This window comes from Lactuca saligna, chromosome 9 (assembly GCF_052625555.1).
Source record: "Lactuca saligna cultivar CGN05327 chromosome 9, ASM5262555v1, whole genome shotgun sequence".
Lineage (NCBI taxonomy): Eukaryota > Viridiplantae > Streptophyta > Magnoliopsida > Asterales > Asteraceae > Lactuca > Lactuca saligna.
The window spans coordinates 41,715,452-41,740,555 of record NC_136425.1 but is presented as its reverse complement, the minus strand read 5'-3'; the positions used below and the strand labels follow the sequence as shown (position 1 = coordinate 41,740,555).

The 25,104-nt window shown below is 32.0% G+C and overlaps 1 protein-coding gene, 1 non-coding gene and 1 pseudogene across 2 annotated transcripts; 2 read left to right on the top strand and 1 right to left on the bottom strand.

The window, feature by feature from the left end:
* Positions 1–1,617: 1,617 nt before the first annotated feature.
* On the top strand, positions 1,618–2,710 carry LOC145015006 (ethylene-responsive transcription factor 1B pseudogene; annotated as a pseudogene).
* A 5,432-nt stretch (positions 2,711–8,142) lies between these two features.
* Positions 8,143–8,245, bottom strand: LOC145018990 (U6 spliceosomal RNA). Its single transcript, XR_013667311.1, has one exon. It is a non-coding gene; the product is annotated as a U6 spliceosomal RNA (small nuclear RNA).
* A 5,067-nt stretch (positions 8,246–13,312) lies between these two features.
* On the top strand, positions 13,313–14,179 carry LOC145016271 (uncharacterized). The gene is made up of 2 exons (XM_078974646.1): positions 13,313–13,496; positions 13,992–14,179. Exons 1-2 carry the CDS (start codon positions 13,313–13,315, stop codon positions 14,177–14,179), a joined length of 372 nt encoding a protein of 123 aa, XP_078830772.1.
* The last annotated feature ends 10,925 nt before the right edge of the window (positions 14,180–25,104 follow it).

The following is a 25,104-nucleotide window of genomic DNA, read 5'->3' as shown; positions in this document are numbered from 1 at the left end:
TCTTCTTTACGATGATAAAAAGTCTGAAAAGTTTTAGAAAACTAGCATCAAAGATGTTCTAAGTTATACATAATTTAGTTTTGTGGACTTAGCTTTTGTTTAACAAAATTAAAGTAGTTTATTGTAAGTTGATATTTAGTAAAACCCTAAAAATAACTTTTTTTAGCATATAAAATATTATATGCTAGTTTTTTTTTATAAGCTATTTTGAGATAATTCTTTATAAGCTTAGGAAGATTTTTGAAAAATATTATAAATATATCTTTAATTATACTTATTGTTTTTCTTTTAGTTATATAAATTCAAATGTCTATTTATATCCTTTTATATTTGCAATCTAACTTATAAATTGTTTTTTTACCAAATAGTAGAAAAATAAAAATTAATTAGTTAATCTATCGGCTATCAACTATATAACTTATTTTTTTACGAAATACTAAAAAATATAAATTAATAAATTAATTTATCAGCGAATAACTAATCTTTCCACCATTCTACCAAGTAAACTTTTATGTAGGACAAACTAGCTAACTATCATTAAGTTGCCGCAATAACTGAAATAAGTTATCAAATTGGTACTTTATAAACTATTTTTCAAGCTAGGATAAACTATTATTTTAATACAAAACATTAAATTGCCATAAAATAATTACAAACAAAAACTAATGTTATATGCTAAAAATATATGAATTAAATACTAAATTACAATACATTCAAAAACAAAAATTAACTAACTTAGTCGAATATTATTGAAACATAAAGGGTTTTGCTATAAATATGGCATGAATATTATTGAAATATAAAAGATTTTGCTATAAGTATCCCATTTATCTATATTTACATCCTTTAAAGTCAATCAAATCAAATTTTTTATATTATGTGACATTATTTTTTTTCTTTTTTAAAACAAATTATTATTATTATTATTATTATTATTATTATAAATTTCACACAAAATTTTAACATCAAACGACATTCTAAATTCGAACGGCTATATAAAATCGATTTTTAAATATTTTTTTATATTTTAATATTAATATTATTATTGTTAAAAATTTGGAACAATATTTTATAAATCGGACATTATAAATTCGAATGGTTATATAAAATCGAAACAAAAGCAAAGTTTGTTCCTACTAATTATGAATCAGAACATTCGGTTGCATGATAAACATTGTATAGTGCACCATTAAATGTTTTCAATCCGTACAACGCACTACGAAATTATAATGTCATACCAATTAATATCCGTAATTAATAGGAACAAACTTTGCTCTTGTTTCGATTTTATATAGCAGTTCGAATTTATAATCTCTGATTTATAAAATATTGTTTGAAATTTATAATAATAATAACAATAATATTAAAATATAAAAAGTATTTAAACCCGATTTTATATAATAGTTCAAGTCGAAAGTTAAAATTTTGTACGAAATTTAAGATACATTAGAAAATGAGAGATAATTATAGAAATACCAATATCAACTATGTCAGGACAATGTTATCTCACTTGGCCGCCAGCCAACAATTCGACGTGTGGTTACTCTTCATGTGTCCCACCATAATACACCCAAATCGGGCATCCCTTGCGTTCTCTATATATGCTTCCATCTTCAATCAATCAACCAAAATAAACATTTCTCAATAATTTAAAAACAGAAGTTCATTATTTTTAAGATGGACCAATCCTACTTCCACTACGCACAACCGGAATTCTCATCGGAAACCTGTTTTCTTTCACCGGAATACTCCTCCCCACCTATCCAATCCCAGTACTATTCACACTACTCCGACCATCATTTTCTTCCATTCAACGAAAACGACTCCCAAGACATGTTCCTCTTCGAAGTCATTACTGACTCCACCGGAGAAACCCACTCTTCTCCGGAGCAGGTCATAGATCAAGAAGAGAAAGAGTGGAGTTACAGAGGCGTGAGGCGGCGGCCGTGGGGGAAGTACGCAGCAGAGATACGTGACTCTACACGAAACGGCGTTCGTGTATGGTTGGGCACATTTGACACTGCAGAGGAGGCGGCTCTGGCATACGATCAAGCGGCGTTTGCATTACGGGGATCGGCGGCGGTGCTTAATTTCACGGAGGATGTGGCATATGAATCTTTAAGGGAAATTGGGTATGTATATGAAGAAGGGAGTTCGCCAGTGTTGGCGTTGAAGAGGATGCATTCGATGAAGCGAAGATGCGAGATGAAGAAGAAGAAGCGAGAAGAAGTGAAGGATGAAGATGTTGTTGTTTTTGAGGATTTGGGTAGCGATTATCTCGAACAATTATTGGGGTTTGAAGAAAACTGCAACACTAGTAAAAATTGGTGAAACCTTATATGCATGAAAAGGTGAAAAAGTAAACGAAAATATAATATATATACGTTTTATTTTTTTTTTTATTTTTTTCCCATTTTAGCTTATATAGGCACGAAAGGGTCAAGACTCAAGGGTGACGTTCACATATAGTTTTTTAAGTTTTATCTCTTTCTAAGGTATGATATTTCGAGTCTTTTGAAAATAGAATGCAAAGGTTCCAAGAAAGAAATGTGTCTAGAAGATCATTTTCTAAAAGGTGTGGGAAGGATGGGCTCATTCAGTTTATAAGTTGACAACAATACATTCATCAATGGATAGAAATGATACTCTTGTTCTTATTCCTTCATTTTTGCTCTGTTGCGAATACAAAGTTTCTTTACTTTTTGCATGAGTACTGTATGTGAGTATTTAATGTGTTGTTGGTGTGCCTTTGTGATATTAGAAAACGTAGGACAATCGTTTTCCTAATAAAATAATATCCGGGAGATTGTAAATGACTTGGGAAATTATGTTTTCTAGACTATATCCATGATGCGACTCGCATTAGGTTAAGATGTCATTAGTAGGGCTGATTACTATTTGAAACTTCGAATACAATTTGTATCTCCCATTCACAAATTGGATTTGCTTAATGGTTGTAATGTTCGGAAATGTAGATTAGTAGGACCTAATTATTCATATTTGAAACTTTGAATAAAATTCGTATCTCCGATTTACAATTTGGATTTGCTCTATAGTTGTAATATTCGGAAATGTAGATTGTTTTAAATCAAAACTGAAGTGATATTTTGAATTTAGATTGTTTTAAAACAAAACCAAATTGATATTTTGAATTTCTGATTTGTTTTTTTGGAAAAGTAAGAGACAAAAATTTCTGCTTTTTTCATGGTGTGATTAACAATAACATATCCAAAAGACATCAATGGGCTTGTGCTTAACCGGATTTGGACCATAAAACCGACTTTAATCAAAGATGAGCTCTTCAATTTTTTTAGTAACAAGGTCTCTAATTCACTCCTCTTGAGCTTGATTTGTAGCTCTCTTAAAACTTTTTAACGGTTGACAATTTCTCAAAGATGAGTTCTTCAATTTTTTAGTAACATAAATGTAAATTATCGTTTATCGCTCTTATTCCCAAGGTCAATGATCTGCTTTTTCTTTTTGATTATCATCCCATTAATCTGATTAACATCTATAAAGCAATATCTAATAGAATTAAACTGGTGATTAGGTTTGTGGTTGGTAATTTTCAATCTACGTTCATTGTGGGAATGAACATTCTTGATGGACCAGTAATTATTAATGAGATATGACATAGCTAGTACACTATATTGCCAAGGCATCCCTTGAATTCACATATTTGGGCCTTCTCCTTGGGCCAATATATGAAACATGCTGAAAAATGTGGTCCCAATTCGGAAACAAGTTTATTTGTTAAAAAAAATATAACGAAGTAGAGTTAATTAACATCATTACATAATCAAAGTAAATCCATACAATTCATGGCCTTCAAAAATATTATCACCATCTTCTAGTCAACTCACTTTAAAGTCTCTAATCTAAACACATGTCAAAGAACAACCCTCGGCGGGTCCTATTTTATACACACCAAACTACAAAATCAACCTATTTTAGTAGGTTTACTTTTTGTGTTAATATGGTAATTATTATCATTTGACTAACTTTCATTATAACCTAATCATTCTTAATTTATTATATAATAATTACTTTTTATTACTAACTTTATTAATATTACTTAACTTAATTTTTAAGTGTTTTATTACTAACTCGTTTTTTTAACTGCATATTCCTTTTTTTAGTTCCTTTTTTTATTTATATTTTATTTTCATTTTATACTTAAAAATTAGTGTATATTATATACTTTTGCATGGTTCAATCAAAAAGCTTATATACTATATTAATTATATTAATATTATTTTTATATTACTATTAAAAAAATTGAACGGTTATTAATTTTATCTTAAATTGAAATTTTTTTAAAATGGTAATTATGCAAAAATAAAAAGGTTATGCAATTGGTTTTAGATACCAAATAAAGCCGTACTTATACAAAAATAAAAAGATATAAACAACTTAATTTCAAATAATTGTGATTAAACTTTTATACGGTTTCAAACCTTGAAACTTTTATAATGATAATAACTTTTATATATGTTTAATTTTTGGATATAAAAAATAACATATTCAACTTAAAACGGTGATAATGATTATAAACTTATATTTGTATAGTAATGTAAAAATTAAAATTTGGTATGCGTGGTTTAATAAAGAATTTATAAAAGAAAACAAGAACAAAAAAAGAACACTGAGTTATTTTATTTTTTTCTTTAGGTAAAAAATCATAAAAAAATAATAATAAATAAAAATGAGGTGTCTATCTTAAAATATAAAATAGAAAATAAGTGTTTATCTTAAAAAATCAAAGAAATCATAAAAAAAAAATAAAAAAAAAAATAAAAATAAAAAAAGGCGTGTAAATGGGAGTACACAATTTTCAATATTTCACTTTTTTTTTCTTTAAAGGGATCTATAATCAAAATAGTTTATATTTTTTAATAGATTAGAGGTTAGTTTGGTGTTCAGTGTAACTTGTTGTGTATAAAGAAAATCCTATTTTTTAATAGGTTGGAGGTTAGTTTGGTGTGCAGTGTAGCTTGTTGTATATAAAGAAAATCCCATTAAATAAACAAAAGTATTTATAGACCCTAAAATTTTTGGGCCGCTAGACTATCCCATCTACAGCCATACCATCTACATGTACGGTAACTGCCATCACGGACGGACGCAAATACAATGCAACATGTGGGGATAAGGAAGGACCACGACGAATTTTGAAGAACATATTCTCCTGATAAAGCAAAGGTCCCCCCTTTAGTCTTTACTTTAGCCCAACAAAAAATGTATACAAAGGCCTTGGTTAAGATGTAATCGTTTAAATGTTTGTTTTTTATACGGTAAATTGTTTGAATTCTATATCGCTTGAAAATTACTTGTCAATTTTAGATCAAATATAGTTAGACCCAGTTCGTATTAGATTATATAAAGCATGAAAACGCTAGACCTAGTCTCGTGCAGGTGCATAAAAGTTGGATTTATCGGATATCATATATTTAAGAGAAATTAAATACCTTCTTATTTTTTTCCTACACATCATCCTACCCAATTAAATAATGACATGTATAATATTTAATGTTTCTTTAATAAAATTTAATTATATTTTACAATACTAGTATGACACATGTCATCATTTAAATTGGTAGAAAGACTGATAGGAACAATAGGTATGAAGATATTTAATTTCTCATTTTTAAAATTCCGGATGAAAATGTTAATATTGCATATCAAATATATTTAAAAAAAAAATTTCTAAATTTCGGGTAAAAAAGTTACGCGTTTTGGATTGTATTTATCCAGTTATTTTAGATTTTCAGGATTTTGTACGGTTATATATATATATATATATATATATATATATATATATATATATATATATATATATATATATATATATATATATATATATATATTCAAACAATATATATGTCTGGGATAAATATATGATAGTTTTTTGCATAACCTGATCATATCAATCGAATAACATAGTTTGTTCAGATACATTAAAATTATGGATGTGGTTTGTGTATCTCTAGTTGTGTTACAACGTGAGAAAATTTGGGTTCGTGTGTGTCTATATATATATATATATATATATATATATATATATATATATATATATATATATATATATATATATATATATATATATATATATATATATATATATATAGTGTTAGGTTTATATGAAATCGTTAAATTTATGAAACAAGGAGTTACAATCCTAGCTACTCATTTTGTATATTAAAAAAACATATATATATATATATATATATATATATATATATATATATATATATATAGTGTTAGGTTTATATGAGACCGTTATATTTTATGAGACAAGGAGCCGCAATCCTAGCTACTCATTTTGTAGATAAAAAAAACATTTTTAAAATGCACAATAATTGAAAATTTTCGGGAAAAAAAAATTAATATTATTTTTGTAACTTTTTTATCCAATTAAACAAAAAAAATAAAATTATCGTTTTTTGAAATATCTGTGAAATATTTTGGTAGAATATTAGAATAAATTACATATCTGACAAATCTACTAAAATATTCTAACATTCTAAAAATCACATTGTAATATTTATAATGTAATATTCTATTAGAAAAAAGATAATTTATTATTTATTTATTTATTATTATTTTAGGTAAAGAAAATGACGAAAATAGTAATTAAAAAATAATTTTCGGATTTTTTCCTTTTATTTTGCATTTTAAAATTATTTTTATATTGCATATTACAACTTCACAAGATTAACATGGTCTCAAATGAATATATATATATATATATATATATATATATATATATATATATTCTTTTTAAGCATTCAAAATTTTATGAGAACCCCAAAACATTAAACTCTCCTCCACATGTTTTGTATAATATGAAATTTTGATTAAGAAAAGGTTATTTAGTCATTTTGTATGATTATAAATGTTGTTACAAGTGCTTTACCTAGACCGGTTAAAAAGGAAAGGGAATATCCAGATGACCAGATGTTTTTGACATTGGAGAAGAAAATTAGTTGTGTTAAAATGGAAAGGGAAGATCTAGATGACCACATGTTTTGAGATTGGAGAAGAAAATTAGTTGTGTCATATGGAGAAATGGGCAATTATCACCATTTCATGCAATATACTTTAACGTCTAAAATAAAACCAGAAATTTAGGCTATTTGCCTCTAGTAAAGAAATCTGAGATTTTATTAAAGACTGTATACCACCATGGCACCACATATATGGCTCGTTAGTATAAACTTTGGGATAATGACTTAGGAGGGTAATAAGGTTTCCAGTTTGTCCGTATTAAGTCACTAAGGTTTTTTTTGTGCGTATTAGACCAATATAGTTGTTATTATCATTTAGAAATATTCATTTTTACTGGTAAAAAGGACTATTTCAAAACTGTAATAACAACCATATTGGTCTAATACACACAAAAAAACCTTAGTGATCTAATACGGACAAATTGGAAACCTAATTACCCTCCTAAGTCATTAACCCTAATTATTTAGAAAACATGCTTACTAATCAATGTAACGGACTTGTTTGACTGAAAATAGTTGCTTCCATTTAAACTTATCTCATAACCCTTCCAGCACTTCTAAGTCCAAAAACTCATATGATTGATGATCTTCATTACATAAATATGCAACATTTTATCAATAACTTCTTTTTTGTCATTTAAATGTTTACATGAACACATCCATATGTACAAATACAATGTCACTTTAATACCTCCCATCAATGTCTACATTTGATAACGAATGGAAATGTAAAACCAACAGGGACTTGCAGAAGATACCTATTATCAATTATCTAATAAAAAGCAAAACCACAACATGAACTAAGAAACTGAAGTTACAAAACTAATCAAAAATCAGCACATACACAAACACATACAGACTATATACAACACATAAACGGATGTTTATAAAAGCATGAAACTTAATGATAGGAAAAGTAAAAAACTTAAAAGAGACTTTAAAAAAAGAAAGATCACCCTTACTTGCCACAAATGGTTGAAGACATCAACAAGAAAATCAATCTGATCATGGAATCCACATGTTGTCTGATCATGACTTCAGTAAATGAACTACCTAAATGTAAGAATTGCAATTGAACTCTATTAGCATTTGAAAATGGAATTAGGGTTCCATAGAAGACGACGAAGGGTTTAATTTTTTTTTGGACCATTCCTCGATTTGTGTGTGTCATCCTTACGTAGGGGCCATGCTAATCTTCTCTGTATCGTTCCAATTTTATCGAATGTCCCCAAAGGGACGACTATAGATAAAGAGCTATACCATATAGAGGAGTAGCAGGTTCTATGGGACGACGCAAGTTCTAAACGAACTAGTTTACTGTTGATGGTCATATATTCTCAGTGTCTTTAAATATAGGGTTAATGACTTAGGAGGGTAATTAGGTTTCCAGTTTTGTCCGTATTAGGTCACTAAGGTTTCCTTCACCAAAGCAACTTGACTGGAGAAATAATAAAGAAAGAGGTTATTATGATTTATTAATATATTATAGGAATAATATATTAATAGGAGAAATCATATTTGTTTAATTAATATTGGTTAATAATTAATTAAGAATTAATTTTGTGATCAAATGTAATTAATTAAACTGTAGGGACTGAATTGTAATTATGTGATAGTTACAAATTAGGGCAATGGATGCCCTATGGGAGAGGTGGACGAATTCAAGGGGGATAAGGCCCTTGAAATCGTCCAAGGATAAGGGCCTTCAAAGCTTATCTTTTGGTTACTTGGTGGGCAAGCAACTAGATAAGGATAAGGACTGAAATCCTATTCTCTACCCTATATAAAGACCCTAAGCCTTAAGAAATCGGCCACTGGATTCTCTAGGGTTCCTAGAGCCGATTTCTAACCTCTCTCCTCTCTCTCTCTCTATCTCTCTCTCTTTCTTCTCCATTTGCTTGTGGTGTTTGTGAGCCATTAGAGGTACTACACTTGTGGTACTTGCTTTCAAGACTAAGAGGTTGAAGATTAGTGTTGTTATTGCAATATAACAACAAGAGGTATGTGATCTACTCTTATATATGAATTTCGAAATATATACCTGCTAGTTAATGTTCTTATTGTGTTCATAAAGTTGCATATCTAATAGAGAAAACATAGATCCAAATCTAGGGTTGCATGCACACATATGATTGTTTGTACAAAACCCATCAAGACTCATACTGAGGGTATGTTAACATTCCGGATACGAGCTGAGGAACGAGTGGTATGCCAGACTCGTACTGAGGTCTTGAGGGTATTGGAGCAATCTAGATATGAGCTTAAGGCCCGGAAGGTCATGCCAGACTCATACTGAGGGCTCGTGGGCATTCCAGATATGAGCTGAGGGTCGGGCAGGGCATGCTAGACTCATACTATGGGCCTGGGAGCAAGCCAGACATAAGCTGTGCGCCCAAGGGGCAAGCCAGACTTATGATGGGGGCTCAAGGGTAATCCAGTATGTTAGTTGTGGACCCACTGCATGCTATTATTTGTATATTTGCTATTGTTTGTGTGTTGGTACTTTGGGGGAAATCATTAATATTCGGGCTTATGGTTTTAGTTTATTGTTTCAGGTGCTTCTGATGTTTGGCAAGGTGAAAGCGTGATCGTACACATCCTCGCATTTTAGACTTATGGTTTCTGGGAAACTCTAATAATGTAAATTTTTTTAAAAACTATGTGTAAATGATTCCGGTTTTAAATAAACGTTTTGGAAACAACAGTTTTGTAAACACCTTTATAGAAAAAGGATTGTTTTGGAAAGTTTAAATTATACTGAAATTTTAATGGATGTTACAGGTTTCTCTATAGTAAGAACAAATGATTCTCTTTATATCTTGAGTAGTATGTGACTCTGCAATTTTGGGGTCGAAACAGGCTTGTTTGATATTGCCGAGGTACTGCCAACACAATGGGTGATCTACAAGTCGTCATAGGAATCAAGAAACTTAACAGCAATGACATAACGTGAGCAACATGTATGAAGTCCTACTTACAAGGACAAGATCTGTGGGAGGTTGTTAGTAGAAGTGAAACTAAGCCACATTATGAAGACGTTAATGATGCCTTGCACAAATAGAGAATCAAAGCAGGCAAAGTGATGTTTGCGTTGAAAACCGCAATTAAAGAAGAGAAGTTGGAGCATATTTAGAACGAGCACACACTGAAAGAATCATGGGACATGTTTGTGACACTTTGATGCGAGGCCACAACTTCTGTAGAATGAGATTTTATCGATCTCACAACATGACATGACGATTGCTCAATATTTATACAAGGACAAGTTGATATGTCAGGAGATTACTGAACTATATCCGCAATCCGTCATTGCAAAAGCTCGAATAAAGAGGATCATCATCCATGTACTGAGAACAAAATATAGAAGCTTCGTTACTATTGTACAAGGATGGCCCGTTCAACCATCATTTCTAACCAACCAAGAAGCTATGGCTAAGAAAATGAGAGGCATCACGCTGAAGAGTGAAGATGAGGCACTCTACACAAGTAAAAGTCGGAGGAATTTCAAGCCACCTTCTAAAGAAGGATACAAAAATGTTGACAAAGGGAAGAGTCAGCAAAGAACCTCACAACTATAGAGATCTCAAACTACCGACAATAAGAGTTCCTGGGGAGGAGGTTTAAAGGCAACTACAATAATTGTGGAAAGTGGAGCCACATGCCCATGGATTGTTAATCAAAGAATTTTTTTTGTTTAAAGCAATGTAGTAACTTCCAAAAAAAAATAGAGGATGAACGGGATGTGAGGCATGATGTGCCATAAAAGAGAATGAAACTAAGGTTGTGTTTGTTTTTTTTTTTAAATCCTCTTCTAACCTCTTAGTATTGCGCAGCGCAGCACACACGCAACACTTTTAAATTTGTAGCAGTTTGAATTTTAGAAGGCTTCGGGCTCAAAAACCTCTTCCCATCCTCTTCTCCACGCAGCATTGGGCTTGCATCTTCTTACCACTTCTAAACCTAATAACAAAAAAAAGACACAGACAAAATCATAGACGCGACTCCTTTGTTCTCTCTTGGCGTCGAAGCTGTTGAAGACCGGAACCGCTAACCGTTGTCGGTCGCCGCTCGCTGCTGCTGGTGGTCACCGATTTCGCTGCCCCATCCTCCATCTGACACCGTCTTCAACATCACATCAACAGGTTAGTTTTTTTCATGATTTCTTAATTAACTACCTAAATATAAAGAATTTGTGAAATAAGCTTTGAAAGTGTGAAATAAAATTGAAGCTGTGAAATAAGCTTTGAAACTGTGAAATAACTTTGAAACTTTGAATTATTTATTTTTCTGAACCTTTGAAACTGTAAAATAAGATTGAAGAAAAAGATGATAATTTCATGATTTTAATGGTTTCATAAGGGCATAATTGGCTGTTTTTCAATAGATCCACCATGATCTATAAGAGAGAAGTTTGTGTTTTATTATAATTCTAGCAGTTAGAGATATTAGAGCCATAAATTGAGTTAAAATTCAGCTTTAGTGCTTGTTATAATTCTAGGAGTTTGTGTTTTGTTCTTTAATTAGAGCCATGATTTATGTTTAGGTTCATGAATTTTTGTGTTGAATTGTTATGAATGTTGGGTAAAATCATAATCCTTGCTGAAATCATATACTTATATGCTGAAATCATAAACTCATATGCTAGTTTATATGCTGAAATCATTAGCTCAAATGGTTTTGTTAAACTTATTTATTGAATTGTTATCACTTGTATTTCTTGAATGGAGATCAAGTTTATGCTTAAATTGTTGAATATGCTAAACGTATTTGTTGATTATGTTGAAATATGATTAATCTTTTTTGCTAAAGTATGTATTCTATATTTTTTTGTTATTAGCAATGGGAGATAAACATACATGGACCAATGAGCAAACAAAATGCTTATTGCTCACTTATATTGAAGAAGTACAAACTGTGGGTAGAAAAGGTTTGAGTTTGCACAAACAATCATGGAACAAGTTAGGAACAACCATTAAGGAAAAGTATGGCGTGGATTTGAATCAATGACAATTAAAAAACGCCTATGATAACCTTAAAGCTAAATACACGGGATGGTTATACTTTAAAAACAAAACTGGAAACCTTTACAATCCATAAACAAATACTTTTAACTTAACAAATGAGGAGTGGGAGGACTTTAAAAAGGTATATATACACACACATATTTATATGTATTTTGTTTATATAATTGCCAATTCTTATATTACTTTTGTTACATTGATTGCGTTTAGGGACATCCGAAAGCCGCTTCTTTGAAAACCGTCCCATTATTTTTTCCAGAGCTTTGTGCAGAACTCTTTGATGGAAACAGTGCATCTGGTAATCTCAGTTATGCCACATCCCAAACACCATCGGGACATGGATCATCTTCTTTCCATGTCGCACCACTACATCTTATGGATGCCCCTTCTATTAACATAGATGAGGATGATTTCTTTTCCAATCATATTAGTGAGCATTTTACTCAGCCTCCACCTTCTACTGCTTCACCATCTGCTGATTCACCTTTTGTTGCTTCACATTTTGTTAACCCCAACAAAAGGGCTAAACCCTCAACTCCTAGACCTCGAGATCCTAGTGTCTCACCTGATCCACCTTCTTCTGCCTCACCTAAATCTTCTATTACTGTTGATGATTTAGCATTGGAGATGCAAAAAGCTCTACACCATTTGACTCAAGGGCCAACAATTCCCCAATGTTTAGAGAAGCTTGAGTTGCTCGAGTTAGACCCAATAGACCCTCTACAATTTGATGCGTATCACATTTTTGGAGGGACCATGAATATGAGAGAGAGATGTGGGTAAATTTTCCTAATGATCCACGAATATTAAGAGGATGGATCGAGATGACAGCTACAAGTTTGGGAGTTTTAAAGGATGGAAAGATCGTTCGTTAACTTTATATGTTTGAGTTGTTTAGGTTTTAATTGCATGTTTTGGAACTACATGGTTATGTTTTTTTGGTTATTTGCTACTTGAATGTTATTTTTAGTATTTGGTACTTGGATGTTATGTTATTTGGTACTTGAGATTTATGTTATGTTATTTGGTACTTGAAATTTATGTTATGTTTTTTTTTGGTACTTGAGATTTATGTTATGTTTTATGGCACTTGAAATGTATTTTATGTTTTTTTTGTACTTGAGATTTATGTTATGTTTTTATCTTATGTTATGTTATGTTTTGTTGATTAATAGGTTTGTAATGGATCACGACAAAAAGATACTACTCATAATTCTTATGTACTTGTACGTCCGCCACTTTTGGAAGAGGGGTGTCAAACGAGTGCGGCACAACGATTCGGAAATGACGGGACATGAATTTACGTTAGAGTTACTTCACCGTAATCCTCTACAATGTCTTGAAGTGCTACACATGTCCCGTGAATCATTTGTTTGGCTATGTGCTCATTTTAGAGTAAACTACGCGTTAAAGGATAGCAAACATGTGTCGGTTGAGGAGAAGATGGCTATGTTTTTTATGATGATCGGTCATAACCAACGTTATGTGATTATCAAGCGGAGATTTCAACACCCAAAGCAAACAATTCATAAGTTTTTTCATGAAGTGTTGGGCAAAATGTTGTTTTCTGCACATGACATTATAGTGCCAACTTCTTTTAATCCGAATCCAAACATTCCGGGACATAATAGGAGGCTACGATAGGTGTTCAAGGGAGAAGTTGTTGCACTTGATGGTACTTTGATACATGTTGTTGTCCCTGCAAACAAACGAGATTTATATAGAAGTAGGGGAAAAGGCGATTGTTACAAAAATGTATTGGCAATATGTGACTTCAACATGTTGTTTACGTTTGTTGTGGCCGGTTGGGAAGGGATAACACACGATTCTAGAATTTTATCAGAAGCATTAGCAAATCCACATGCACCATTCCCGCTCCCACCACCAGGTAGATTTATGGTTATTTAAATAGTTTTATCTTAGCTTGAAAAATAAATGACTTTTTTTTTTTGCTTTTTTACAGATAAATATTATCTTTGTGATGCCGCATATGCAAACATTCGAGGTTTTATGGCACCGTATCGTGATGTAAGGTATTGGCTTGGAGATTTCCATCGAAGACGTGCATTAACGAATAAAGAAAAATTTAACCATGCACACGCAATACTTCGGAATGTCATTAAGCGGGCTTTTGGTGTCTTGAAAGCATGATTCCCTATATTGAAGAAGATGACACAATTCTCGTTGGTTACACACTGAAACATTACCCTAGCATGTTTTGTGCTTCATAATTTTATAAGAAGAGAGGGACTACGTGATGAATTTTTTGCACGATATGATGAACCAAATGTCTCGGTTTGAAATAACAATGTAGTCGTTGATAATGATGAAGATGAGATTCCAACACATGGTACTGCAGCGGACCGTGAATATATGACCTATTTACGGGATGAAATTGCCGAAAAATTGATGCAAAATATGGAATGAAAATTATTAAAGGTTGGTTCTATGAATTGTATTTAAAAATATTATTATAAGACTAATTTGGTTGTTTGAATTTTATTTCAATGTTTTAAAACTACTATTATAAAATTTTTGGTATTAAAAAACTATCTTCAGTTTATTAAATTACTTTATTTTAAATTTTTTAATATCTGCAACATTCTGCAAATCTTAAAAAAACAAACATGCTTCTCATTACAGTCTGTGACACTTTGGTCCACCTCTTCTGCTGCAGAGGGCCGCAGAGGTGGTCCGCAGACTTCAGACAGTTTCACTTTGGAAAAACAAACAGCACCTAAAAGAGAAAGGCTAATGTTCGTAGAGACAAGGGTAAATAGAGGATACACCAAGGCATTGGTAGATACAGGTGTGTCTCATAATTTCCTTGCTAAAGATGAAGCCAGAATGTTGGGAATTCAATATACCAAAAAGTTAGGCTCGTTGAAGGTCATTAACTCTTAGTCCAAGCCTATCCTTGATGTTGCATATGGAGTAGCCCTTAAGATAGAAAAATGAGAGACACCATAGACTTGGAAATGATACATATGGATGACTATCACATGGTATTGGGAATGGATTTTCTAGACAACGTATGGACATGGTCATTTGAGAGAGATGATACCATGCGTATCACTAAGGGTTCAATAATTCACATTGTATGCTTGAAGGGAAATAGGATTAGGTCCTAAATCCTATCAACTATGCAACTCAACAAAGGTCTCAAAAAGAGTTAGACAAAGTTTATGACAACCTTGAATGAGGAAGTTGTTCCCTCTAAGGTGGATGTTCCGAAGGAAAATAAGAACATAACATCACCAGTGTTGCATAAAAAGTCTCATCTTAGATGAAAAGTGGAACATGTGATGGAGAAACTGGATAAGGTGAATAAGAAGAAAAACACATTGATTCGTAAGAGCAAAGTAGAATCTCTCAACCAAACATGTAAATGAGATGATCATCTCAATGAAGGATCATTTCATAACATCTTGATATTGCGGGAATTTTCCAAGGCTTATAAATGGTACAAGCCACATGCTTACAAGTTTTCCAAAGGGAGACATAAGAAACTATAAATGATAGTTCAACGGGGTCAGGTACAATATTATGGTGCAACAAAAGGCAACTAGTTTTGAGGGGGAGTGTTGAAGGTCATCACTAGCCCAATGGAGCTTAATAGAGTTTATCCCTTTATAAAAAAAATGTTATAATGTTCTAGAACAATCTAGAAGATTCTAGAACATATTGGAAGCCTATAGCATATTCTAGAACATACGAGAAGATTCAAGAATATTATAGAATGAGATGGAAGACCGTAGAATGTTATAGAACATTCTAGAAGACCATGAAAGACACAAGAACAACCTAGACTTATCTAGGAAATTATAGAACATTCTAGAAGAATATATAAGCAAGCTATATATTAGATTACGGTAAAATATTCTAGAATAATCATGAATGTATGTAGCTTGTAAGAAGATCTAGAAACTTCCTATAAGGAGGTGGAAACACTTATAAATAGGTATGGAACTCATTTTCTCCATCCCATCCCAACATCCAAGTATCCAAGGAACACTTCAAAAAAATCAAAGTGTGTAGTAGTCTCTCAAAGTGTAAGTTTTTCTTAAGTCTCTTAATAAAAGTATTGTTGTTTCCCACATAAAGAGTCGTGTTCAACACTTTCTCATTGCCATACCATGAAGGGGTCAAAATATTTTTTTTATCTTTTTTGATGATCATGCGCCAATTTTCTTGGATATGTCCAATGAAAAACAAGTTTGGACTGTATTAAATATACATATGATTCAAACCCAATTTTCTTAACACATAAATATGTATGTGCTAACAAGTTTGAATGTTCTTTCATTGACTTCCTCTACCAACAAGGCATCACGTCTTAATGCTCTTATTTGGGAACTTCTTAAAAGAATGGTAGAACCTAACACAAACATCTCAATATCCCAGATAATGTTAATTCTTACTCTACTTATCTCTACTCGGTACCTATAACATTTTTTTGGGTAAGACTGCTCTTTTAGTAGTCGACACCATCAATTTCCATCCCATTACTATTCTATACATGAAGCTTTGGATAGATAACCTCCTAATTATAATATTCTCAAAGTAGGGGGTTATACTTGCCTTGTCTTACTACAACCATATGAACATACCAAACTTCAACCCTATTATTGTGTTTATCTTTTTTTGGTAAATGATATCAAACAAAAAGTATATCGTTATTGGGAACCTATCTCTAAATTTTTTTTATCTCATTATGTTGTCTTCTAGGAACATAAATTATTCTCCTACATTCAAACTTTTCAGTTACAATATGATTATTTTCCTCCCTTCTTTACCGATACACTCATTCAACTTTTTCCGACATAACCATCCCTTTCTATGACACCTTTAAATAATAGTTTCCACCACCAACTGATTCCTCACCATTGTCTATCTTTGAATCTTTTTCACCCGTTGACTTTCATCTACCCTCCACATCATTTGATCATTCAACATTGTCTACTTGCTACTCTACTCCTAACTTCCCTCTATGGACTCTCCTAAAATGTTGGCCACTCTTGATGATTTTGCTACCAAAACTTGTTGATCCACTTGAATACATAATATACCTTATTATATTTGTGATTACAAGTGTTATCCTATTCTTTTTTTCTTCCCATGCACCATCTTTGCATAGAATGTTATACATGAAGAATTACATGTTATTAATAAGGCTCGGACATGGGACATTTTTCCTCTTCCTTTTAGAAAGAGAATTGTTGGCTCTAAATAGAATCATTGGCTCCAAATAGATTTACATTCAAGGATATGGAACTCCAAAATGAAAATGAAAGAGGAATTTGATTACAAGTGTTAACCTATTCTTTTTTTCCCACGCATCATCTTTCGTATAAGAGGCATATATTGACCCACTTTGGTAGAATGCTAGATCTAAAGAATTACATGCTTTTATTAAGGCTCAGACACAGGACACTACCCCTCTTTCTTTTAGAAAGAGAATCATTGGTTCTAAATAGGTGTTCATTCACGGAAATGGAACTCTAAAGTGAAAACGAACGAGGAATTTGAAGTAGATGTTAGCATTTTAAAGTCAAAAGTTGTTGGGTAATCTTGGCATGGTTGGCTTATTTGGGTTGAGTTGATGAGTCACAGTTTTAGTTAGATTAAATTTAGTTCTAAATTGGTTATATGTTGACTAAGTATTAGGAGAATAGTGTGCGTTAGTTGCCACTTTTATAGGGAGCACATGCACATGCAACCTTTGTTTTTTTGTTTGTTTCTTTAGCTATAAATAGCACACCTTGTAGTCTATTTTGATGTGGGAGTAACAATAGCAAATTTCTCATCTCCTCTCTTTTCTTATTTTTAGTCGTGTATAGTAGTAAAAGTATACCAGTTCGTTTCTTTCTTTCATATTTGTTCACAGGTTGAAAATGATTTTAACCAACAAAATTATGGAACTTAAAAACGAAACTACATTGGTATAAGTGGAAAATATTTATGAACATTATATCTATTTTTTTGCAACATCTCGGTTCCTAGAAGCTGGTATATGAAGAAAGGAAGGCTGAGGTTCATCTTTTATGGAATTTGGTGTTTTTCTTTTGTTAAGGAAGCATGTTTGTTTAACTATGTTGTTACAAGTCCTACATGCATGGAAACATGTAATTTTCTAAGGCACATTTCTACAGTTCTATTGATGTAAATTGTTATAGTTTATGCAGTCCATGGATTATAATATTTGAAGAACAATTACAAGAAATGGCTCAACATGATATACTAGGACATGAAAACTAATCTAAATTCATTCATCTTGTTGAGTTCTTGCATTCTTTATTCTTACCTTCAACCCTTTTAGTTAACTTCTTCTTCGCAATCCTCTTTGATATTGTAGTAGCATTTGGTTTTTAAAATGGTACATCATTCTCTATATTATAATGTAAGAAGAAGATAATGATGTATATCTCCTTGGGGAAGTTTATATAAAACCTCCTTCAGATGTTTCTCATCCACATGATCATGTTTGTTATCTCAAAAGGGATCTTTATGGACTCAAGTGGCACTGAGGGTCTGGTTTGAGAAATTCAACACCATTATTTAGTATTTGGGTTTTACCACTGATAACTATCACGCTAGACTGTTCATTAAAACGACTTCCTCGAGTACTTTCTTCTTATCTTCTATGTGGATGACATGATTATTACAGGTAGCAATGATCACTGTATTCTTAATCTAAAACATTCATTTTATTCTTATTTTCATATAAAGGATATGGTTATACTTCACTACTTTCTTGGTCTTGTAATGCTTCAACATGAACATGAACTGGTATCTATTCATCTCAAGCAAAAGAGGCATATGATCTTCTCTCACGTGCCAACATTACTGACTGTAAAGTCATTATTACACCATTAAACTATAAGTTTTTTTTCTCTCACTGGATGATGGTTTTTTCTACGGATGAGCAAAAACTGACTGCAAACCGAAAAAACCAAAAAGAAACCAGAAAAACCAAAACCGAACAAATAACCGATGAGTGTGTTTCTTTATTTTGTAACTACCGAATATTTGCAATGTGGTTCGGTTTTGCATTATATATCGTACTGAAAAAATTGTGGTGCACCATTTGTAAAAACTAGATACCAAAAACCCACTATAAACTATGTCACATGATATATTAAATATTTAAATAATTTATATATTATCAATTTAATATTTATAAAATATATTACTTTTTTATGTTTTTTTTTTCAATTGTGTCTCATTAGAAGAGGCAAAGAAGGGGATTTCATTTTTTGCCCTAAGAATCTTTTTTTTAATGGAAAATATAATATACTCCTAAACTACTCCTTAAATTTCGCATATGTCCACGATGAGACTTGAATTCTCAACCTGAATTAAGAAGGCAAACACCTGATATCGCTGGACTACAAGCCTTTTGATAACTCTAAGAATCTAAGTCACCGTAAAGTAGCTTTACAGTTGTTTCGGTCATAAATTTTTTTTAATTTTAAGTGGTCACAAATATATATTGGTGACGTTTTCTAGCATTTTAGTTACTAACTCTCTACAAATCCATTTTATATTTGTGTTCGACTTATTATAAGCCCAAAGAATACTATTATAGTCGATCAATTTTGTCGTTTTAAAACTGTCCCAATGTAAAAACCACATCATACATATTGTGGTTTTTTAACTAAAATGAACCACATAGTAACCGAACTTCAATTCAACTAAAATCACACCAATCATTAAAAAAAATTGTGCCGTTCTAGCAAGCTTTTGTGTGATTTTCGTTGTGGTTTTAGTCAAAATTGCACCACCCTCACCCATAATTCTCGTATATCTGATCATACCCTTTTACCATTAGCTCGTTAGTTCACTTGTCTACCTAATTGTTAATTTTCCTAATATTTCTTTTTTCATTCATATCTTTATCCTATTCATGGTTTTCTATCCGAACAACTACTATATTGTAATTTTGCATGTCATACAATATAGTAAGGGTCCCATATTTTTTTTGGTCTCTACTCACCTCATCCATAGATATTTCATGCCTTCCCCGGAATAGAATGGGATGAAGATCTCAAGTTTCCGTTTCTTCCTTGGTGATCTGCTAATTTTATGGTGTAGTAAGAAACAACTATTAATTACACGATCTAGCACTGGAATTGAATATTGTGTTTTTTACACCACTCATGAGCTTGTATGGTTGCACCGGCTTCTACAAGAATCTTTCTATCCCTTCATCGACCATCATATGGTATGATGATAAAAGTGTCATTCTGATTGCTCACAATGACATGTTTCATGAGCGCACCAAGAATATTAATATCAATAGTCATTTTGTTTATCAATATTTCTCTCATAACACTCTTACTTTAACTCCTATCTCATTTACCAATCAACATGTTGATATATTTGCTAAAGCTCATCGTCACTACTCTTCTTTCCAAAATCAATTTGGTCGCTCATCATTGAAGGACTCGTTTTGTCATTTATATATAGTTTAATAAGAGTATTGATTCTTTGTAATTTCATCTTTCACTTTTAATTACTTTGGAAAAGAAATACAAAAATATTCTCTCACTTTCAGCTTTTCTTTGTGGTGACTAAAATCCATTGGTGTTGCATGTAGAATATTTCATCTTAAAGACTCGTGTGTTAGTTGACTATCGCATTGTATTTAGTATATTTGTATATTGTTTATATTTGGGATAATGACTTAAAAGGATATATATTTTTTTGATTTGTATACATTTGATCACTGACTTTTTTCTGTTTACATTTTACCATTTTACTTGTTTTTTATACACATTTAGTCCTTATAACTGGCTACTCCAGGTTATGCAGAAAAAAATGAGTTAATAGGGAAATATAATTTTTAGTTTGTATACATTTAGTCCTTAATGTTTTTGTACATATTTAGTCCTTATAACCGGTGTCTTCAGATTTTGCTCTTGACATCCTACGTGGGACAATCACTAATGAGGTATTCTCATACGTGACTCATCCTTCACTTATATCAGCAACATAATTCATGAATATATCAAATAATGTTAGTGCGCTAGTTTTCTCCAAGTAGAAGATGTCTTCGACTTCATTTTCATCAATTTCCATAAGAGACAACGAGATTCTTTGTCGTGAAAGTGCAAATTCGACTTGGGAGGAAGCAGTCACAAAGAATCTATTTATCTGCTATGGAGTTAGATGGAACTTTTTGCTAGAGTTTTTTTTTTTTGTCTTGGAAGTGCAAATTCTTTTAGTTTCTTCCTTAATTTTTTTGTCTTGGAAGTGCAAATTCAAGTTGGGAAAAAGCAATCACAAAGAATCTCGTTGTCTGCTATGGAGATAGATGAAACTAAAGCTAAAGACATCTTCTGCTTGGAGAAAACTAGGGCACCAACATTATTTGACCAATTCGTGAATTAGGTTACTGATATAAGTGAAGGATGAGCTATGTATGAGAACACATCATTAGTAATTGTCCTACGTAGGATGTCGTAAGCAAAATATGAAGAAACGATTTATAATGACATAATGTGTACAAAAAATATTAAGAACTAAATGTATACAAACTGAAAAATGTATAACCATATTTAATCATTTTCCACCTTAACCTTAACCTGTGGTAGCCAGTTATAATAACTAAATGTGAAAAAAACAAGTTAAATGGTCAAATGTGGACAAAAAATCAGTGACCAAATGTGTACAAATCAAAAACTATATTACTCTTTTAAGTCATTGTCACTTTATATTTAGCCCATGTAGTATTTGTATGTATCGGCCCATGGCTTTGTCATTGTGTGTGTGTGTGTGTGTGTGTGTGTATATATATATATATACCTTGTTAAATGGTATTAGAGAATTATTTTCAACCCTAAGCAGCCGCCTTAACCTCGCTCTTTTTTCTTCTATCGTTTACTTATCTCTTCATCAGTAAACTTTCTTCCCTCTTTCTCTTCGATGGTTTCTCTTATATAAAAAATTATGGTATTACTAATATTAAATCGGATGTTCCAACGACTATTGATCTCGACCAACTGAATTACGATGTTTGACGTGAGTTATTAAACATCATTGCATTGGAATGGTCTATCGGGTCATGTAGTTATTGCTAATGACAAACCTACATATGAGGAATAGACTAGACTGAACTCTATTGTCAAGTCTTGGATGTATGCAACCCTATCTCAACCCCTCCTACAAAAGATTATGAAGAGGGATCAAACTGCAAGCAACATTTGGAAGACCCTTGAGGATCTTTTCTGGGACAACAAGGATTCTAAACTGATTGAACTTGACAATGAACTTCATAACATTGTGATGGATGATTCATTCGTCACTGAATATTTCTCTTAGATCAAGACCGTCAGCAACCTTCTCGACAACATCGATGTTACGACTCTCGGCTTTGGAGAACAACACTACCACTTATTTGATCAATGCACTCTCACCAAAATTTAACTTAGTGGAAATCATGATCCGCCATAAAATTCCACCGCCTTCATTCTTAGAGACTAGGTTGATTATATTATTTGAAGAACAACGTATGTCACACCCCCAAACCAGGACTGCGGAAACGTCTGGGGGCGAATGACATCATTGTATAGTATCACAACAATTGAATATGAATGAAGCATAACAACCAAACAACATACACTGAGATAACTCACTTACATTGTTTACATTTTGTATTTGTTCATGAAATTACACAAAAGTGACATAAAGTATGAAATTCCAAAATGCAGAAAATCCGGTTCTTAGGTACCTGCTTACTGGTTCCCTGAGAATACAAGTCATTTTGAAAATCTTCAACATTGAATGTTGGTGAGTTCATAAGCATATTTGTATGAAAATATTTGTAACGTTCTTGTTTAACGTTCTTGTTTGAATGACTCTAGAAAACCATATATTTTCTATGAAAATGGTTTGTAAGTCTCGTTCCAAAGTTGTGAATATATATATATATATATATATATATATATATATATATATATATATATATATATATATATATATATATATATATGCATGTCCTTTGTTTTCTTTTGTTTGTAAATGTAAAGCGTACGTTCCCAGAAAATCCAATATTTTCCTATAAGTAAACTGTAGTCTTAACCCTAAGACCAGAAGTGTAAGTGAGTGTATACTAAAAAATGATATGGAATTTTATATTTTAATAAAATTGGTGATGTGTAAGCTTCCCGTAAACCAAGGTAGTATTGTTAATTCTCTAAGTGAGTTCTTATAACCATGTTTGATATGACTGTTATGCCTGAATGTCGTTCTTCAGGTGTCATAATTGGTAGACTTTGGTCACCCTAGACTTGTCGGTCTAACTGTAGCGAACAACTGAGGTGTGGGGTTGTCAATCCCGTATAGATCTATACACAACGGTCTCTCTCTCTCTCCCTCCATGAGACTTTGGTTATAAAGCATGACTTAAGGTGTACGCTAGGTAGGTATGGTGAAGACGGTGTCTCACTAGAGCCTTAACGGATTTACGCGAACTTTGACTCCCATTATTGAATAATGAAAATGACATTACTAATGTAAGTTTATGATTGAAGTTTTATGTCACGTGTTTTTCTAGCTTTTATGACATACAGCTTACAACTCATGCTTTAAAAACTTTATGATAGGTAGATTATGACACGCGGATCTTTCTGTCATAAATTCTGTTTTGTATACTATTTTGGATTAAACTATTTATAATACTTTTTATAAATAATCATTAGTGAATATGTATAAGTGTAACATATGATGTGAAAATAGCACAATATCTTAGGTTTTAAGCCATCATAATAGTGACACATAGTTACGACTATTTTACAAAAAAAAAAAGACTTATTTTTTAGCAAAATATCAAGCTTTGTGGTTTGTTTAACACATCATACCCGATTTGTAAGTTTTGTAACACCAAATATTCTCTTTTGTTTTGACTCTAATATGTCACGATTTTTACAATACACATATAGTAACCTTGATATTTATTATATTCAACATGTGTGTAAAATATAAGAGTTAAAAATGCATGTGTCCAAGAGTTAAACATGTTTGGGCATAGCACCCATATTTTTGCCATTGTTGATTGTACAATCATAACCACAAAACTTTTATAACACAAAGATGTTATAAACATTTACTTTATGATTTTATCATATGTTAATAAACTTTTTATTCAAGAACTTGTTCCATTTTCAACTCATAACTATGATGCATGTAAATAACAAAAGGGTAAACAAGACTTGACTTGTATTCTCCCTCCCGAAAAGTATGAAAAACACGAAAATATGAGGGTATGAAGCTCTCCTTGATTTTCATGTGGTACGAAGAACAAGAAAGAAGTTGTTGAGCCTAGCTTTGTGTAGCTTGAAGACCACTCTAGATTGATGATGCTCTAGAAAGCATATAGATGAAAATGGGTGTGTAAATGGAATGATCTTAATACTACATGTATATAAGCTCTAGAGTTTTACAAGGAACCTACCATGTTTATAAGTTTTTGAAGAAGAATCCTTGAAGATGGCACACACACATGAATTTTTAAGGGAGGGATGGGAGGAAATTCTTGAGAATGTGTTGGAAGAAAGTGTTTGATGTGTGTGTGTTGTGGTAATTGGCTGTAAGTAATAAGAGGGGGAAAAGGATGGGTTGACTTCTTTGATTTTTGAAGGGAAGCTTGCCTAGAAGTATGATGGTCCATAACTTAGTTGTTTGTGCAGTAAAAATGAGGTGGCAAGCGTTTTGCAATTTTTTTATTTTTGTTAAATGGGTTTTCATTTTTGGCTTGGCCCATTAAGAGGTTTTCGGTCCATTAAAGCCCAAAGGTAGAAGGGTTTTCGTTTTGGAGTATGTATGTGCTTTTTAGGTTTAATTGGGTCAAATAAAAGGGTTATCTGCCCAATAAGGTCCAAAGAAAAGTTTCCGGCCAAATAAGGCCCAAGGAATAGTTTTTGGTCCAATAGGGTGTTGGGCCAAGGCCCAAAATTGAGTGGGCTTAGCTATTGGCTCGAGTTTTGGGCTTGCATGAGGCTATTTCAACTTGATTCTCAATGGATGCATGTATGTAGTCAAGTAACATTGTAGTTTGATGTTGCAAGGTTACATAG